Source organism: Solea senegalensis, linkage group LG10 (assembly GCF_019176455.1).
Source record: "Solea senegalensis isolate Sse05_10M linkage group LG10, IFAPA_SoseM_1, whole genome shotgun sequence".
NCBI classification, from domain to species: domain Eukaryota; kingdom Metazoa; phylum Chordata; class Actinopteri; order Pleuronectiformes; family Soleidae; genus Solea; species Solea senegalensis.
Genome location: NC_058030.1, coordinates 8,445,862 through 8,463,411, shown reverse-complemented (window position 1 = coordinate 8,463,411; position 17,550 = coordinate 8,445,862). Strand labels below are relative to the sequence as shown.

General features: G+C 39.5%; 1 protein-coding gene across 4 annotated transcripts in view; it reads left to right on the top strand.

The window, feature by feature from the left end:
• Positions 1-6,994, top strand: part of LOC122776081 (copine-8-like) — a 49,693-nt gene extending 42,699 nt beyond the window's left edge. For 3 of the 4 annotated variants that reach the window (XM_044036439.1, XM_044036443.1, XM_044036442.1), the window contains 3 exons: positions 76-133; positions 848-927; positions 1,204-6,994. In XM_044036439.1, the coding sequence (XP_043892374.1) occupies positions 76-133; positions 848-927; positions 1,204-1,416 (351 nt within the window). In that variant the 3' untranslated portion in view covers positions 1,417-6,994. The remainder of the gene's footprint in view (positions 1-75; positions 134-847; positions 928-1,203) is intronic. The other variant, XM_044036440.1, reaches the window with a different exon arrangement.
• The last annotated feature ends 10,556 nt before the right edge of the window (positions 6,995-17,550 follow it).

Genomic DNA, 17,550 nt, shown 5'->3' with positions numbered 1-17,550 from the left:
AGATGGCAAAAGGTGAAAAGAATAATTGTAGCTTCTTCGCAGCGTTTAATTTGTCTGTTCTTTCCACCCCTGTAGGCTGCATCTCTGCCCATGTCAATTATAATAGTCGGTGTTGGACCAGCGGAATTTGATGGTAAGCTGGGTGAAGTGCAGATGCTTTTGTGTGTGTGTGCGTGTGTGTAGGTGTGTGTATTTATTTGCATGCCGTAATCCTTCGCCTTCTTTCTGCCTCCTATCTCGCCTCCCACATGGTTTAGCTCTTCCCTGTGCAGATTCTTTTCTTCTCTCCTCCATTCACCTTCCCCTCACTTTTCCTTCATCTCCTCCCCTAAATCCAGGCTTTAGTGGATGTGTAAATTCTTATTTTTCTCAGCGCAGAGGGGGTGTTTTCTTCCCTTTGTTAATGAAGGGCCACGTTCCTCACCTCTTTCCTGTATTGTTGCAAAGGCATTCATGTTTTGGAGTAGTCCTCCATAAAAACAAGCACCCTCATGATGAGCAATTAGCCTGCAAAGTCAACAGGAATCAACAATTATCGTGGTTGGGAAGTCTGTGTGCATGGTTGCGTTGTGTCCCACTGTGCATTGTGTGCAATGACTGTTATATATTGTATGTTTTTCCTATTTTTCCCAAGTGCAACTTGCTCACATGGCTTCTAATCACATTCTCTGTACTCACATTGGGCTTAGTCAACACTTAATGGCAATGTAGCCCAGTAGGACGCTTGTGGCTTTGGCAAATTATATTGCTTAAATTGCTAGTCATGTGACGGTGTGCTTGCTGTAGCTGCTGTAATGACAGATGGAGTCTCCTGGCATGGTTTGACTGATGTGCCTTCCTCCTTCAGAAATGATCGAGCTGGACGGAGATGAGGAGAGGATCTCGTCCCAAGGAAGATACGCAGAGAGGGACATAGTTCAGGTACAGGTACTGCTAAAGGAAATGGCTTTGAGTGGCTGTAAAGCTTTGCCTTCAGCACAATGTTTTCAGAGGAATGTAGCATTTATAATGAATGTGAAAAGGCTGTGGCGTTTGACCTGCTGTGCTCTTGTTCTCGGGCTGCCATTTTTCTGTCTCTCTTCCCTTGTATGTCCTTTTCACTCTTTAACTTTCTCATATCCAAGTTTATATATAACATATATTCTTTATTCCGTCTTTCTGTTAATCTTGCTTCCTTGTCTTGTCTCCTTCCCTCCTTCCCAGTTTGTTCCTTTCAGAGATTACATTGACCGGCGAGGAAACTACATTCTCAGCATGGCTCGCCTGGCGAAAGAAGTGCTCGCTGAAATCCCAGACCAGTTTTTGTCCTACATGAGGACAAGAGGCATCAAACCTGGGCCGTTGCCACCTCCTTACACTCCCTGTCCACCACCAGCTATTCACCCGCTTCTCGCCAGACGGGTAAGCCGAATTTAAAGGCCTTGCTCCAAAGTCAGCCAGCCAACTCTGTTGGTCTCTCCTATCGTCCTCTCTGCATCTTCTTCTTCCTACTCTTCACTGGAAGTTTTCTGCAAACAAGGTGAACTTTGCCCACTCTCTGAAGTTGCACTTTCAGGAATGTTTGGCCATGAGCGGTGACACAGATCATCCTGATATGGCCACTGGCTTTCCACTTTTTAGAAGAATGGACTTTTCCCTTACTGGAAAAAGTATGTTTGATGGTTCACGGTGGTGGCTGGAAAGAGATCATCTAACTGCACCACGACGACTGGCTAGGACAATAATTGACCACTCGCAGCAGTCAGACCGAAAGAGTCCAAGCTGTGCCGGCCTTTTGTTTTTAAATCATCTTCTCGTCTGTTTGCTGTTTCTATTTCTACTTCCTCTGTTACTCAAAAAAAATCCTATCTTTCTCGAAGATGTAAATGTTTACATAAGTGAGGTCAGGTATGGAGGATTTTTTTCAGGATGAACTTTATACCAATCAATGTGAAAACCTTTCAGATTCCTATTTTTAAGCAGCAGAAACTGGAGGTTGTGAATTTGTACAAACATATTTAGGCTCTGGTGCCACAATCTTCAATACTGAGTGTTTTTTTAAACTATAAATGGAGCATGTGCTAGTTTAAGAGAAGCATGCGCTCTTGTCCTGCACTCAGGGCATTGACCCTCCCACACAAACCCCCCACCATCACCACTGCCATGTCGCATTAAGAACAAACCCATCAACCGCTTGAACCGCTTCCCACGCTCTTACCTTTTGCTCCATACACCTGCCTTGACTCAATAGGAAGCGGTGCTTCCTGGGAGTCTGGTCAACTCAAATGCAGCAGGGACTTAAACCAGCCTTACTCTTTTGTCAGATAACATTAACGGGAAACACTCATCCATCGCTTCTGGAAATGTGGATCTCCAAGCCCAGAAGTCAAAAACACACATTTCACTACCGAACCTAACTGTGTGTTACGTGTGGTTCTTTACGCTCATGAAATAACATCGTTATTTAGCATCGTAGCATTTTGTTTTATGTCTCTCTACCTCTCACTTTCTTTGGTATTGCCAGAAAGTGTTGATAAATAACAAAATGTTGGTGTCTCAGTGCTTTTTGTTAAATCTGGGGAGTTCACAAGTCTCATTATTCACAAAAACATTTGCCAAACTGTAGGCAGAGAATTACAGCACTTCAGGTGACTCACTCACATTTGTGGCAGCATCACACTGTAATATGTGCACAGAAAACCAGTAAAACAATGTTTACCCCACATGGATCAAATGAAGCACAGTTTAATGCCAGTTTTTGAAGCTAGTAATAAGTGACCCCTGAGGTTTAGTAGTGTTCAGCTTATCATATATGTAAAGATAAAACTCTACAGAAAATGTGTGCCTTTAGTATCAAACATACAAGATGTGAACATTCAGAAGGCGGCTCTGAATAGGATGGATGACAGCAGTGGTTCTTCCAGTGATTTACAACCGTTACTTACAGTGGCAGTTTCTTGTGTTTGTGTGTTATGGCTAAGTATTGTGATCAATTACTTCTTTTACAAACAAGAAAAAATAACCAAGCTGTGTAGGTGGGAAAAGAAGCAATGATTAATTGTGTTCCATTCAAATTGACAAATTAGGGTTTGTTGTGTCTCAGCTGTTTCTGCTGAGTGCAGGGACGATGTTTGTCACAAGGTAAAGTGTGAAGATAACAACAAGAACACTGACCTGGCACAAGGTATTGATTATGAGCCCCTTTTAAAAAATTGCAATATTAAAAAAAAACATGGATGTGTCTTCCTGTGACAGAGCCTAAAAAAGGACGTTAACAAAAAAAAACGTTAAAATGGCTGCAGATTGACATTAGTTTCTATTTTTTTAATTTTGTGCTTTTCTTTGTTTGGGTCTCATTTTGGGGGAAAATGTGACACATATACACTTTGTGCACCACATTTTTAAGTATTTTATTCAAAACTAAAGTTAAAACAAAATTTTCATCAGCTTCAAGGTTGGGTCTTTTAGCAACTACTACCTCAGGTTCAGTAATGAGTAAAAAAAAGTTTTTAAAATGCGTCCTGCAAAATGATCTGCTTCCACTTCGTCTATATGCTCCAGCTATTAAAGTTCCAAAACCAAGGATTTTTCAGAGCTGTTGTTCAGTGTTTGATAATGAAAGGCTTCATTTTCAGTGGAGTTTTGTATAAACAAAACAAAAACACTCTAAATTGCACATTTGTCACTTACAGCCACGTTAACAGGGTGAACCTCAAGTTGCCCGTCAGTGTACACATGAAAACTTTGATGTGACGTTACAGAAAAGCACAAATCATTCTTCTGTCGGGCTAGAGCCATCTTATCCAGATAGATTACATCTCATGGCAAATGTATGAAGAACAATGTGAATTCATTTTACTCTAAACTGTACATGTTATCACTGCTCTCTTTGGGCCCTGTATTCAGCCAAGAATTGGGGCGTAAAACAAGGTTTTACAACATTTTTTGAAACTCGTGCTTCAAATCATTGCACAGATGCTATATTAATACACATTATCTGCTTGTTAAAAATGTTCTTAGGCATTTACTTTATACACTGTACAAATGTTTGCCTTTAGTGTATTGATCGATATACTATAAGTGTGATGCTGCTTCTTTACTGCTGATAGAAGTATTACATTTTATACAGAGGCCTGTAATCATATTTAAATCATGACTAACAGGCCTTATTCGTGTTTATACATATGTTATTCATATTTAAATCATGAATGACAGGCCTGTATTTTTTTATAAGTCAACGGTTCGATAACAATGTTCCACGTGAGCGAGACGTTTTTAAGTAGACCTGGTGATCAAGTACACTCCGTAGCAAGTTTTTTCTGCCAAATTTAACCTACCGTTAAGTGTAGCATCTCTCTGTTGTTGCTGAGACTCGACCTGGAAGATCTGATTATTCAGTTTGACTGAAGAATCAGATTTGTGGAGTGTGGGGAGAGGTTGTCTGACAGATTTTTGTACTTTTATGTGCTGTTGTTTCTTCATGGGGACCCTGAACGGCAGCAGGGGTGTTGAATTGCACAATGTAGCACTGGACATTCAGCCAGCTGAACTAGATCAGATCAGGCAGGAACAGTTTTTTTCTCTGTGTCTCTGTAAATATAATGTCCTGTATATACTGTAGTCCGTTTTCTGGAAAAGTAACTTGCAGCTAGCTGCTGGGACTCTGAGTCCTGCAACACAAGGCAGGGCCTTTCATTTATTTATCACGACAAGACGTCCACACTCTCCTATATACTTTGCATCCACTACATGTATTTGTATATGAAACATGCATGACACTTGCGTAACAAGGTGGGGGGGTCGAGTGGAGATTAAGGGTTTTTCTTTCTTCCCCCGAGAAACAGTGGTTTCTTAGATAAAGTATTTTTTAAAATGTATATTCACATCTAAACCCTTAAAGTCAAGGTTCCGACACAATTTATACCCATTGAGAAACATCAAAATTTCATCAAAATACACATTGATAGACAATCGTAAAATATTTGCAGGGATTAAGGAGTGAGTAGCCACTGCTCCAGTGGGCAATAGTGTTGCCTGCAAGGTCAGTGAATGGGTTGGACTCTGTAAGGGCATTGTTGGTCCAGCAAGTCACCGTGTGGAAGTCAGAACATCATCGCTGGCCAGCAGATCCTAAGCTGCTGGTGTCTGAAAATTCTCTCCCTGCCCAGACTTCTATTTGCCACACCCTCTGGCACTGTCAGCCATTTTACGTTATTACTTAATTTTATACCCTCCCCATCTGACTTGAATCTGAACATCTACAGGTGTGACAGTTAAGCTGATCATGAATGTTTTTATTTATAGTTCATTTGGACGGGACAGACTGCCCTACATCCCGATGACATTAATAATAGCAATAACAATGATACATTTAATTTGTATAGTGTGTTATTTGAACACATTGTTTTTTTTGTGCATACACAAGCTTTATAAATGAGGCCCCTGGGAATGAGAATTAACAAATACTTTCAAATACATAAGAAATATTGAAAAAAAAAAGTCCTCATTCTAAAGGCCAGGTGTCGAGATGTCCCCAAATCTTATATTATACTCTTTCCATGTACGCAGAGTCACTTTGCATCTGTGCTTGCATATACATGGTTGTTTAGATTAATACTAAAATGAGGGTCTATCTCAATCTAGAATTCTACATGTGTAATTGATCTCATGTTGATCAATTTCAACACAGGTGTGGGTACTAGTAGCAAGTGTCAGTGGTTATCTTCGTCAACTTCCTCCACCACCAACTGGACGAGAAACATTGCATTAGAAGTCACAAAACGTTGTAGTGCTTCTGAAAGTTTGCACTCGGTCTCTGGACACAGACGGCCGCGGAGAGTATGAATGCAGCCCATAAAGTGCGAGACTGACGTACAATGAGATGTGACTGTTTAGCTAATGCATACGACTACATGACGACTGTGTTATTCTATGATGACCAGTATAGATGTGAATTAGAGTCGTGGCGTGTATAGGTTTGCCCTCAGGAAAAGGAGATGAAAGCTGTTTTTATAGGGACTCAGTGAAGTATAGGCTACAGATGCATCTGTCGCATGCAGCTGTAGTGAGTGCAGAGACGACGTGTCGGTGTAGGAGTAACAATCAAAAGCATTTATTGTGTCAGAGACTGTAAGGCGAAGGAAAAACCCAACCCCTGGCTCTAATGAAGTTGTCTCACACCTCGCTGCATATAGTATGTCCCTCTGCCAGTGTGGTACCATGCCAGCATGCCAGGCCACATGAACGCCCGTGTAATCTTCACACATGTTACAGGAAAGTTGTTGTACTGTACCTTATGATATTAACATAAGTGGTTTAGCTGAATGCCTGTGATGATTCCCCTGATGTTTTTATAGCATGCATTGAGTTTGCATGTGTCAGTCTTTTTGTAAACAGAGATGCTCTAGTGGGTTTAAAAATTGTAATATGACATCCTTGTGTGTTATTTCAAAAACGTATTTGAAAAAAAAAAAAACTGTTTTGCCTTAAAAAATCTCACTGATCAGTCATGGAATTGTGCAATGCCTTCAGATGTTTGTTTTGAAGACTGATTATTTGGTTTTATATTTTCTTTCGTCTTGTGTTTTGTTGCTGTGATGCACAGCCACTCTGGGCATCCTTATTCTCAGCAAAGAGATGGGATCGATCAGCCGAGAATAATGTTGTCCTCGCAGAGCCCTGTTCATAGTAACCACAGATCTGTGTTTTCATCAGTTATCCCTGAATTCATCATTCATCACTGTTATTTTTTTCATCCGCTCTCATTTCGATTCTCAACAGGGGAAATTTTGGGCTTTTGCATGATGCTTGTGATTACACTAAAAGAACAATTAGAAATTTAAAGTCGTCCATTGACACGTACATGACATTGACTAATCAGTTCTTGGGGTAAGTGATACTATGAGACAGCACAGGTTTTACTGTTGTAATTAGAAACATGAAAGCCACAAATCATCGATCTAAAGCAACTATTTCTGTAAGAATTCAAGTCTTTGAATAAATTATTCATATCAAACTGTGATTGCTGTTCATTTCAAGACTCACTTTGGGTTCCTCCATGTTCAGTGGAGTCAGTTGGCACATGTGTATGCAATTTTAAAGCTTTTCATAGAATTATACATAACGTTAATTAATATGTATATCATTTATGTGTTTGATGGGCTTTTGCAAAACTGACGTTTTCCTTCCGCAGGAGACTCATCTGTCCTGGGTGACACTGCTGAAGAAATATCTTCCTTAAAGTCTTTTAATCTTGAGATTTTTGACAGGCTGGGAAATGCAGCTGCCTCCTTTTTTGAGGAGTTGTTGTGTACTGCTGTTAAAAAAAATATTGAGTTTGTAAATCCTGTTTACATGCTGGGGTCAAAAAAATCCAGTGTGTGCAGCCTTTGCAATGCTGTAATAAACATGACCAAATCAGACTGAATATAATAATATGCTGGTGCACCTATAACAACATGCTAACCTTACATTTTCGTACAGGTGATTCAGAAATGACGTAGTTGTCAGTGATGTGAGTTTCAGGCAGTATTGGTTTTTGTTTTGAGGGCATAGCTTTGATGACGGGGGAAGAGATGTGACAATTATAGCCTGCTATTGTTAGCTTTTCCGGACTTGGCCAGACTTGGAGGCTTGTACATTCCTGCACTGTTTTCCTTAATTTTTTTTAACTGAAAACTGCCATTATGAAAACCAAGTTCGTGCAAGGTCGGCTTAGATTGAATGGTACTTGTCAGGTGGAAAAAGGAAAGTTTGTTGTTGAGCCCCAGTCAGATTTTTTTAGATTTAGAACGTCCTTGTGGTTTCATAATGCTGCTTTTTTTTTTTCGTCATCTCTTTCTAATCACGTGCAAATTTTATGATCTGTAGCTTTTTATTATTAGACACCATGAGTGAAGTTTTGTAATAAATCATGGAGCTGAATCTAATGATATTTCACCCAGTGGACATTTTTCTTTTGGGTGTGAATATGGCGGTTATTTCAGTTTTATCCGTCCTGAATCGCAGCGCATGCAGAATCATTCAACCATGAAGCTACCAAATGTCAGAGTAGATCTGGGAACTGATCTGCTCTGTGCGCCGCACACAGCAGTGACACACACCAAATGCACAGTAATGCAAGAGGCGAGCTCAAACAGTGGTTCAAATCTAATTTTTAATTTCAGGGCACATTCACAACAAGGTTCAAAATGTAAAAAACATTCAACTGCATATTCTTCAAAATCTTTGACACATGTTGGTGACTTTAAAATAAGAATGCTAATTTAGGCACATTTTAATAACCGTAAACATAATCACTTGCACAAAAAATCAAGAGATACATGAAACATTTAATTATCCTTTATAATTAAATACCATCAAGACTCACTTTGGCATACATGGGCAATATACTGTAAATGTGATGGTGCCGTGGAGGATTTCTCCAGACGTGGTTTTAGAGCTTTTATTTTCTTTTTTACATGGAGTAGAAACATGGCTTTAGGACAGGTGTCATTTCAACCTTTCATTGAGGTATAACCCCAGCGGTGCAGTAGAGTTGTTTTTTACAATTTGGTAAAAACAAGGAATAAGACCCAACTTATACCCTCAAAATCTCACTGCTGCAGGAACTAATCCAAACAAGTCTACAGTGTGACTCTTCAGGAGTTTTGAAAGTTTCCATGTGACAGTAACAGCACTCGGATGTTGGACAATGCACTGAGAACTTTCTCTCGTTGAGCCACCTGGTTTGTTTTTACAGTCCCATTTCCTAGAGTCTCTGCTTTATTATTTATTTATTTATTAGACAAAACAAGTGCATGACATTTGAGCACAGTAATAACAGAATATGGTGGAATCATCTGCTTTCTTTGCTCCCTGTCTTTGAAAATGCACCGTCCACTGTTCCTCCATCAATATCTGGCTGTTTCATTATCTGGCAAAGTTGTTCCGTGCTTTAACTCAAATGTCCCGTGACAGATCCACATAAAATGTCCAAATGGTTGGAGACTGCTGACCGTGATGGATACGAGTTTTTTTTTTGTCTTCTGCTCTTCAGAGCAGCAGCAAAACAATGTGTGGATGCTGTGGGCAAGTGATCTTACATGCTAAGAGCGTGGGCTGCTTTGTAACAAGTGACAGTGTGCTAATTACAGCCAGTAGAATTTTATCTCCTCTTTGTTCCAATCTTGTCCAAGATTTTAATGAGCAATCATTTCTATTGGCTTTGCATGTTTATCTGTATAGGACTTAACTTCACGACAGGTTATTATCAAAGTTGCCTCCCACTTGAAGCTGTAATCAAAAAAAAAAAAATTGGCACTGTAAGACGCACGCACGCACATGTTCTGTATCATTGTCAGAACGAATCATTTGTGCAGATGGTGGGCATAGCATTTGCTGGAAGAGATCCAAGAAAAGTGTTTGAGTGATTAAAAGCATTTATTTGTATAGCTAAAGAAGAAATGCCGCCAAGAAAAATAATAATGATAATAAAAACAATACCCATTAAAGTTAAAAGATCCAGTGATGGCAAGTGAAACAGCTTATTTAAATCAGCTGTAATCACTGTTTTCATTTTCACATGTGATCAGGTGACCACTTTGCAGAGATTGACTATATTAAGGTATACAGCCATTGTTGTAGTCTATTAGTTTACACATTAATGAAGGTTTAAATGTCCTGTTTGTTACAGTAAATGATCTCTAACAGTGAGACTGAGTGCAACAAATGGAGAATGCTTACCTCTCCCTTTTCCATTTGCATTCTTTTTAACTTGGAAAATAATCTTACAGTCCAAAAAAAGCAGGTCTGTTCAGGCTACTGTAAAAACATAGATCTTGGATTTAGATCTTGCCTAAATAACATTAAAGGACTCAATATTTGGACTCTTAGTTATTGTGTTTGAACATGTCACCCTTGTCTCTGGGAGCTATTTTCTGACAGTGTGTGTAACCGGGAATAATCAGTAATGAATTTAGACCCATAATAAACCAAGGCTACAGTTCCCAACAGTGTCTGCAGATTGGCTTCCACCTCTTTGCGCGTGTCCGTTTTTTTTAATATGCACCTCTGGGAATCACAAGTGCTAGTTTTTCTTACTTCGGGGACCGCCTTCAAGAAGCGTTGAGACTCAAAAAGCAATAAAGCAGACTTGAACAAGCTCAGCATGAATATAATATCACTTGAGCTGTATGGGGAGCTATACTTGTGTCTCCTCGCCGCCGTCTCTTCCAGTTTTATTTCCCTCGCTCCCCTTTATAAGCTCATCAACTGTATGATGCCTGCATGCTGAAATAGATGGTGATTAGTAAAGGAATGGTGTCTACAATATTGATGACACACACACCCCAAAAACCCTGCAGCCAGCACACATACATACACCAACCCTGCAGTGCACAGCCTCTGTCCGCTTGACTCACAAAGTAACAGGGATAGAAATGTCCAGGCGAGTGCACAGTCTTCGGAAGAATATGAAGTGCTGCTTTTGCTATTTTTAGAGACGGAGAAGGGAGCTGCTAAAAATAACCAGATCATTTTGTGCCTTCCGTGCTATTATTATACAAGCTGAGGCCTTTCTGGGCTGTTGTAGTCTTTTTTTAGACCATTGCATAACAAAGGAATCTGAAGTAACGTACAGTAATTGTCATTGTATAATTAAGATGGAAAAAGAGACAGATTTAAAGTGTTTTGATGCAGGCTATGTTGTGATGACTACAGTGCAGCAGTGTAAAAACTACAACCTGGACAGGGTTAAATAGCCCAAAGGACAATTTGTCAGTTCCCCGCTAATTCGGGTGGTTGACGCGGAGGGAAAGTGAGTTGTTCTTCCGGGAGACATGTCATCTTGAGTATGTAAGAGTGACGACACAAAAGAGGGAAAAAAAAATGCTGATATTCAGCATTAAAATACATGCCTCGGGACAGTGAAGACTCACTGCTTATTCTCGTATTGTGCAAAACAAGGCGGCGGCAGAGCCTGTCCACTGTGCGCCTGTGATAGCGCACAGATGTAGGACTCCATCACAGCTCAACTGGCAAAAGTAGTGAATGTACTATGTGACAGTGCCACGGAGGATTTTCTCTTTTTCAGTGCTTATATAATCGTAACACAGAGTATAGACGCCTGAATGCACACGTGTATATTTATAATTATCCTTTTAAGATTTGATTCTCAGTTCTGACAGAGCCGCACATACACTATCAGGCTTCTGCTTTGCATGTTTTTGATCCTTTATCATTTGAAATGATGCTGTTCTACCTGTGGGACATATTAACCTGCATAGACCTGTGTCTTTATTTGACTCTTTCACACAACTTTGATCATTTATTGTTTACTGGAGTAAAACTGTTCAAAATGCCAATATCATTTCAACACAATTTGATAACATTGGCCTTGTCTTACTCTTGCCTTTGCAGCAAGAAGACCCGGGTTTTCCACCCGGTCGGAACACAAGGGCCTTTCTACATGGAGTTTGCACGTTCTCCCTGTGTGTGTGTGTGTGTGTGTGTGTGCGTGGGTTTTCTCTGGGTTTCCTCCCACGGTCCAAAAACATGCAGATTTGGGGATTAGATAAATTGGACACTCTTGACCGTAGGTGTGAGACTTCACCTCTTCAAATTAGGGATATAATTATTATTTTTTTGTTTGTAACATTGAGGGATTCTGTTCTGCCGGTTGAGATCTGCCAGTGTTTGGTTCTTCAGACAGAGACCGAAGGATGGAGTGTCACCGTTACACTGAGAGAAAAGCCTGAGAGAAATGTAGTAAACAAACATGTTCTAGTTACAGCGTTCATCCATAACTCATTATGACACAGTAGTGTCTCTTACTTTTATGTAGGTCTGTGACCTTGTTTGGTGGTGAACTTTCTCTTTTATCTCTTTTGATAATCAGTTAAACACTTATGCGTGGCTGTGTGCAGCTTCTCTCTCTCTCCCCTCTGTTTTTCCTCTCCACTCATCTGTGCTTCATTTCAGTGATTGCATCCCTGCACTGTGAGTGGAGAAGGCGTCCATCGTGGGGGGGGGGGAGTTTAAGAGGGGGAGGAAAAAGAGTGAAAAAAAACTAAGCTGGAGGGCTCTCTCTGTATTTTCCTCCCTTTTGTTAATTAGTTAGCGTTTTTTGCCATCGGGTTTAGTTTATTAGAGTGCCTGCTTAGCAATGCAAAGCAAGCATCTATTGTTGTTCTCCCGCATTGTTTCTTCTTATTTTTCCCTTTCTGCCAAATTTCGCCACAAAACTAGTCCCAAGACTTTGAGACAAATCCTATATCAAAATGTGTGATTGGGAATGGTGTGCTATGACATTTACATGAATGGGAAACAGTGGAAATAGTTATGTCAACCCAGCCCGCTCTGGAACGACATTGACATCAAGAAGCTGTGAAATGTTCTAGTTGAATGTATTTTTCGTTTGGGGACACGCTGGGTTCAGGTTCAGACGCTACCCACCTAACTTTTTTCTTTGTTCACTTTGTTTTGAAATAATGACATTTTTTGTGAACAAAAACTAATCAGTATTGGGTTTCAACTTGAGGCGTTCCATCTATGTTTGGTCTCCTATTGAGGCATTTCTGAATTATCTAAGGGAGGCTGAAGATATTGCCAGCACTGACACAACGTGCCAGCGTTAGTAGTGATTGGTATTCATCATCAGTCTAAGCCAAGATTTAGTACAAGATATATAGACCTTGGCTAAAAAAAATGAGAATGTATAGCAGCATGTCACAATGCATTTTAAATCAGATTTTACTGGCACAGAACCTGTTATCTTCTCAGTCTCGCTCGTTTCTCGTTCTGCCTCGTTCACACCTGCTGTCGAACATTGTTGTGCTGTACGTGCAGTGGAATGAGGGAAAGTGGGTCCCCACATAGAAATCTGTGACTTGTTCATTAAAGGAGTCACACAGGCTGCTATCTTACGGTGTCGTCATATCAGAGGTCACAGGTGATCAAATTCTCTTCGTCTCTCTGAGTCAGCTGACCACGAGCCACACGAGCAGGAAGCGATCAGTTGACACACAAGTCCTGGTAACTGACAGACTTCCATCACAAAACACCAGAATTAAAATGGTCTGGTGTTTATAAAACATCAAAAAATACAGATAAAATAACAATCTGTCGCGTTGGCAAAATGCTCTGTATAATGCTCTACATTATGTGCAAAATGAGACGAACAACTGCGTAATAAATGATTAATGGTCAATTTACTGGTGGGACTCTGAAATATTGAGAGCGAGCTCAGCCATGAAATGCAATGTAAATTGATCTATTTATAGTGTAGCAGAGGAAGTCATGTGGAACAGGCCAGTCAGAGGTGCCTTGTACATATAGCTTTTAGAGGCAAATGACAGGCAAGAAAAGAGAGGGAAACAGACGCACGCACTACACCCACATTTGCATGTAAAGCCACTTTTCATGGGGACATGAAACTTTTAGGCCCTCACAGCAGCAATAGCAATAAATAATTTCCACAGTGAGAAAAATGGAAAGCCCCAGCTCATCTCCCACGCCTACTAAACCCCCTTCTCCCCACTTTGTCTCATGGGATTGTTTGGGAATGAAAAGGAAGGGAAGTGACACGTTAAAACCTTTTTATTAATTCTGAGGGAAGGAGGGAGGCTTTGGCAGGGTGTCACAGCAGCTGATGGGAGTGAGGACGCTGTGAGATGTGATATCAACCAGCAGATATCAGGAGGAATAACTTCACACCAACCTTCAATCCTCTGCTAACAGTAATAAAAGAGGACTTGAGTTTGATCAAATATGATCGTTACACCTGATCTCACATGAAGACGGGGTGAGGTTTGCAGTTTGCGTCCGTTTTCACTGCAGACATTTTGACAAGTAGCAAAAGAGAATAATGGCTGAATATATATATATATATATATATATATATATATATATATATATATATATATATATATATACACATATATATGTGTATATATATATGTATATATACACATACACATATATATATGTATATATACACATATATATGTGTATATATATATGTATATATATGTTTTTTTGGGATATTTTTTCCTCTAACAGATAAGTCATTGACAGCATTCTTGTTGTTTGACATACTCCACTCTGGCATTTGGGTCCTCATTTTGTTGATTTGTTGTTGCTCTTGTTCTGGTGTTTTGTTTTGACAGGACACTGGTAGGAAAACAGGCGGTGTAAATAAATGAATGACGGCTGAGTTCAGGGTTCATGCTGACTTACTGTCACACCGTCCTGGCCTCCCATGAACTAAGCATTGTTATTGTTATCAATAACAACTTAGCTTTTCCTGCTAGAAATGTGTCAAAATGCAATACACAAAGCACATTGCAGCAACCGTGACTGTCCAGAGATTGCCAGTGCATATACACCCATTATGTCAACCTGAAAATTGGTGTAAAATATAGATTGAATTTTAAAGAGCGCAAAGTTGACCTCATTCATGTTTGCCCCATCAATCCTCTAAAATCTAATAATACTTATTTGACCGGGATATAAAACAAATGTGTGCAAAAAACATTTGTTTTGGTTTGCAAAAGTGATGAAACTTTTGATAATTATCAATTAAAACAGTTGATTAATCTTCTGTGGATCATCTTTTCAGCTGTAGTTTGGTCGTTCTTACTCTGTCAATGTCACAGGATGATATAATGTAATGTAAGATTCATGGTAATTCCATCCGACTTCATCTCATGTCACTCACTGCAGCCATACTAGAGAATGTATTTTGTTGAAATGAGTGCTGTAACTGAAGTATGGTAGTGCACTGCCACCTACTGGAATCTGTGTCCACTTGCAAGAGTTTCTTCTCATCTCTGAGCCTCACGCTACAAGAATGTTAAACCCATAAGCAGCCGTTCATTTCATTGACATTCATTGACCCACTCTTCACTTTTGGACTTTGAACCAGATTTTGAAAGCTGGCTGCCGTTCAGTCAGAAAGCCCCGGCTCATTCTCAGTGTTCCAGTTCATGCCACATGGTGTCGGACAAGGTTGAGGTTGGGACACTGTGCAGGCTGTGAAGAGAATGGATTTAGAAATGGAAAAGTGGTGGACCTTGGTGTCTGGGACATGATGTATAGCCTATATTATGCAGCAGATGCAAGTGTAAAAGAGGTAAAGGTGCTGTGTTGTGTGTGTGTGTGTGTGTGTGTATATATATATATATATATATATATATATATGTACATATATATATATGGTTTTATTGTTACTATCCATTCGATAATATCTGTTGTGTTCAAAATCACTCTCTTTATCTTTATTCCCTTTATCCTTTTCGTCATCTACGGTGTTATATGAAACAGCTACATGCTACAACAAATGAAGAAAAAACACAATTTGTATTTTAGTCATAAAAACATCAACTATATATAAAAGGTGTATATAGCTCATTCTGGTCCACTCACATCATCTGGCTTAGCTGTAGTGTGGCAAAACTGGAGGAAGAATTTCAACAACACGTACAAGCAGATTAGAAACATGTTAAAATGAATGAATTAACAAACTGTCCATCATTAAATTAAACTTTAGGAAATTCACCTTTGCAATATCACACTCCTCTGAGCTAAATAACGTTTTAATTAATATCAAAACCACTCTGAAGTTAGTTTTGATATTGGATATTACACTGTCTCATTTCCTTTGATCTGAAAATGATTGACTGTATTTATACAGTGCTTTTCTGCAGTCTTACCATTCACCCTTTCACAACGCACAGCACTTTTTCAATCACACATCTTCCATCCCATTCTCACACTGAAGCCAGATTTTGAAAGCTGGCTGCCGTTCAGTCAGAAAGCCCCGGCTCATTCTCAGTGTTCCAGTTCATGCCAGATGGTGTCGGACAAGGTTGAGGTTGGTCTGCTCTGCCACTGACCCCACGGTTGTCTCCAAGCCCATCCCACAAGGCTCTCACTCAGGGACCTCCAATAGATGTGTCAATTGTTTAAAAAAAGCTGGCAATAGGAGGCTACTTCACTTTTGGAGTGAAAACAAGTTCACTAATGTTGTAAATCTTTCACTAAAGTATGTTTCTAAACCAACACTTCACCACACCTGATAGAGGAGATAAAAAATATGTTTCAACGTGACCCGTCCAAGGCACATCTGTGTATGAACAGCATCTTCTGATGTGTAACACCAACAAACACATCTGGGACAGATAAGCCCTTTGTTTGTACTGACAAAGTCTTCCATCTTTTGGAAGAGAAACAAGCATTGTGTTCATATTTGTGTGTTTTTAAGTCACAGTGCGTTTGACTGCCACGGCTGTGAAGCTGTTGCGCTCTTATGATAAACTGAAGACGTGTCTGAGAGGGTCACAACTGTTTCAAACTTAATGCGACTGATGTCTACAAGGTTTTAACAATTATAACGAAAGGCTGAGTCACAGCATGTGAACACAAACACCACTTCCTTCTGTTTCCTGTGAGAACTGCCCTTTAACCCCTACATCTTGCTCCCAGCATTGAGTCAGACACATGAGGTCCTCCGGGAGCTTGTGCTCTAGAAGGTTCCTGCTTGCCTTTGCTTGATTCTCTGTATATTTTTTAACTCTTAAAATCTAAAAATACACTTGAGTGCGGATGTTGCTGCCGTGTTACATAAGCTTGTGAGATTGAAGTGTCAGGAATGAGAGGTTGTACAGAAACTTTCTGGATCTTCGTTTCCCACAAAGTAAACAAATGAGGAAGAAAGAGCAGATTCCTGGAACAGCTTCACAGATTAAAATCTACACAGAATTAACTACAAGCTCCATGTTTTGGTCTGGTTTTATTACACTTGAGGGGGAAAAAACGTCACAGCTTTTCTGAGCTCCGCTCTAAAAGTGAATACTAGCAGCGATGAAGTCAATTACTCAAACTGTATTTAGTCTATATTCCCGGGTTTTATGTTCAAAAAGCAATGATTCTTACAGAAGAGACGAGAGCGCCCTCAAATTTACAGAAATGAATCATGGATCCTGTCGGCCTCTCGCACTTAATTCAAATACATTAAAGTAGTATATCACAAAACACATCATCTCATGAACGTTACATTGCAAAATTGAGATATACATTATAAATAAACTCAACATATTATGCAACAGCTGGGTGGACTGTTAATTCAATTCAGGGATTGTAACACCAAGTCATTCAGTTCACCGTCATTTTAGGTTTTGTGTGCACCTCATCCCAAAATGTTGCGCAAAAATAGCCTTAAAGAGAAAAACATAATCAGATTAATTAAAAAAACACTGCATTGTCAGGAACATGTTTTGGTATTAAAGTAAGTATTAAAAAGAATGTAGATCATTATTACAAACAAAATTTGATCTATACTCCTGTCTTTGTTTATAATATTTATATATATATAGATAGCAAAAACAATATTTTGATTTGTTTGTTTTCACTTATATTCTGTATTATTGCTCTTGATTACTTATTGCAAGTGTATGTGTGACACATTTACATAAACAAAAAGGAACACTGTTTTGCTGCTGAAAACAGTGGAAACAGAGCTGAACCCTCATCTGAATTACTGTCAGGAGCTTCCTGTTACTTATTTTTATGCACTTTAAGGGTCATTCTGTTTTG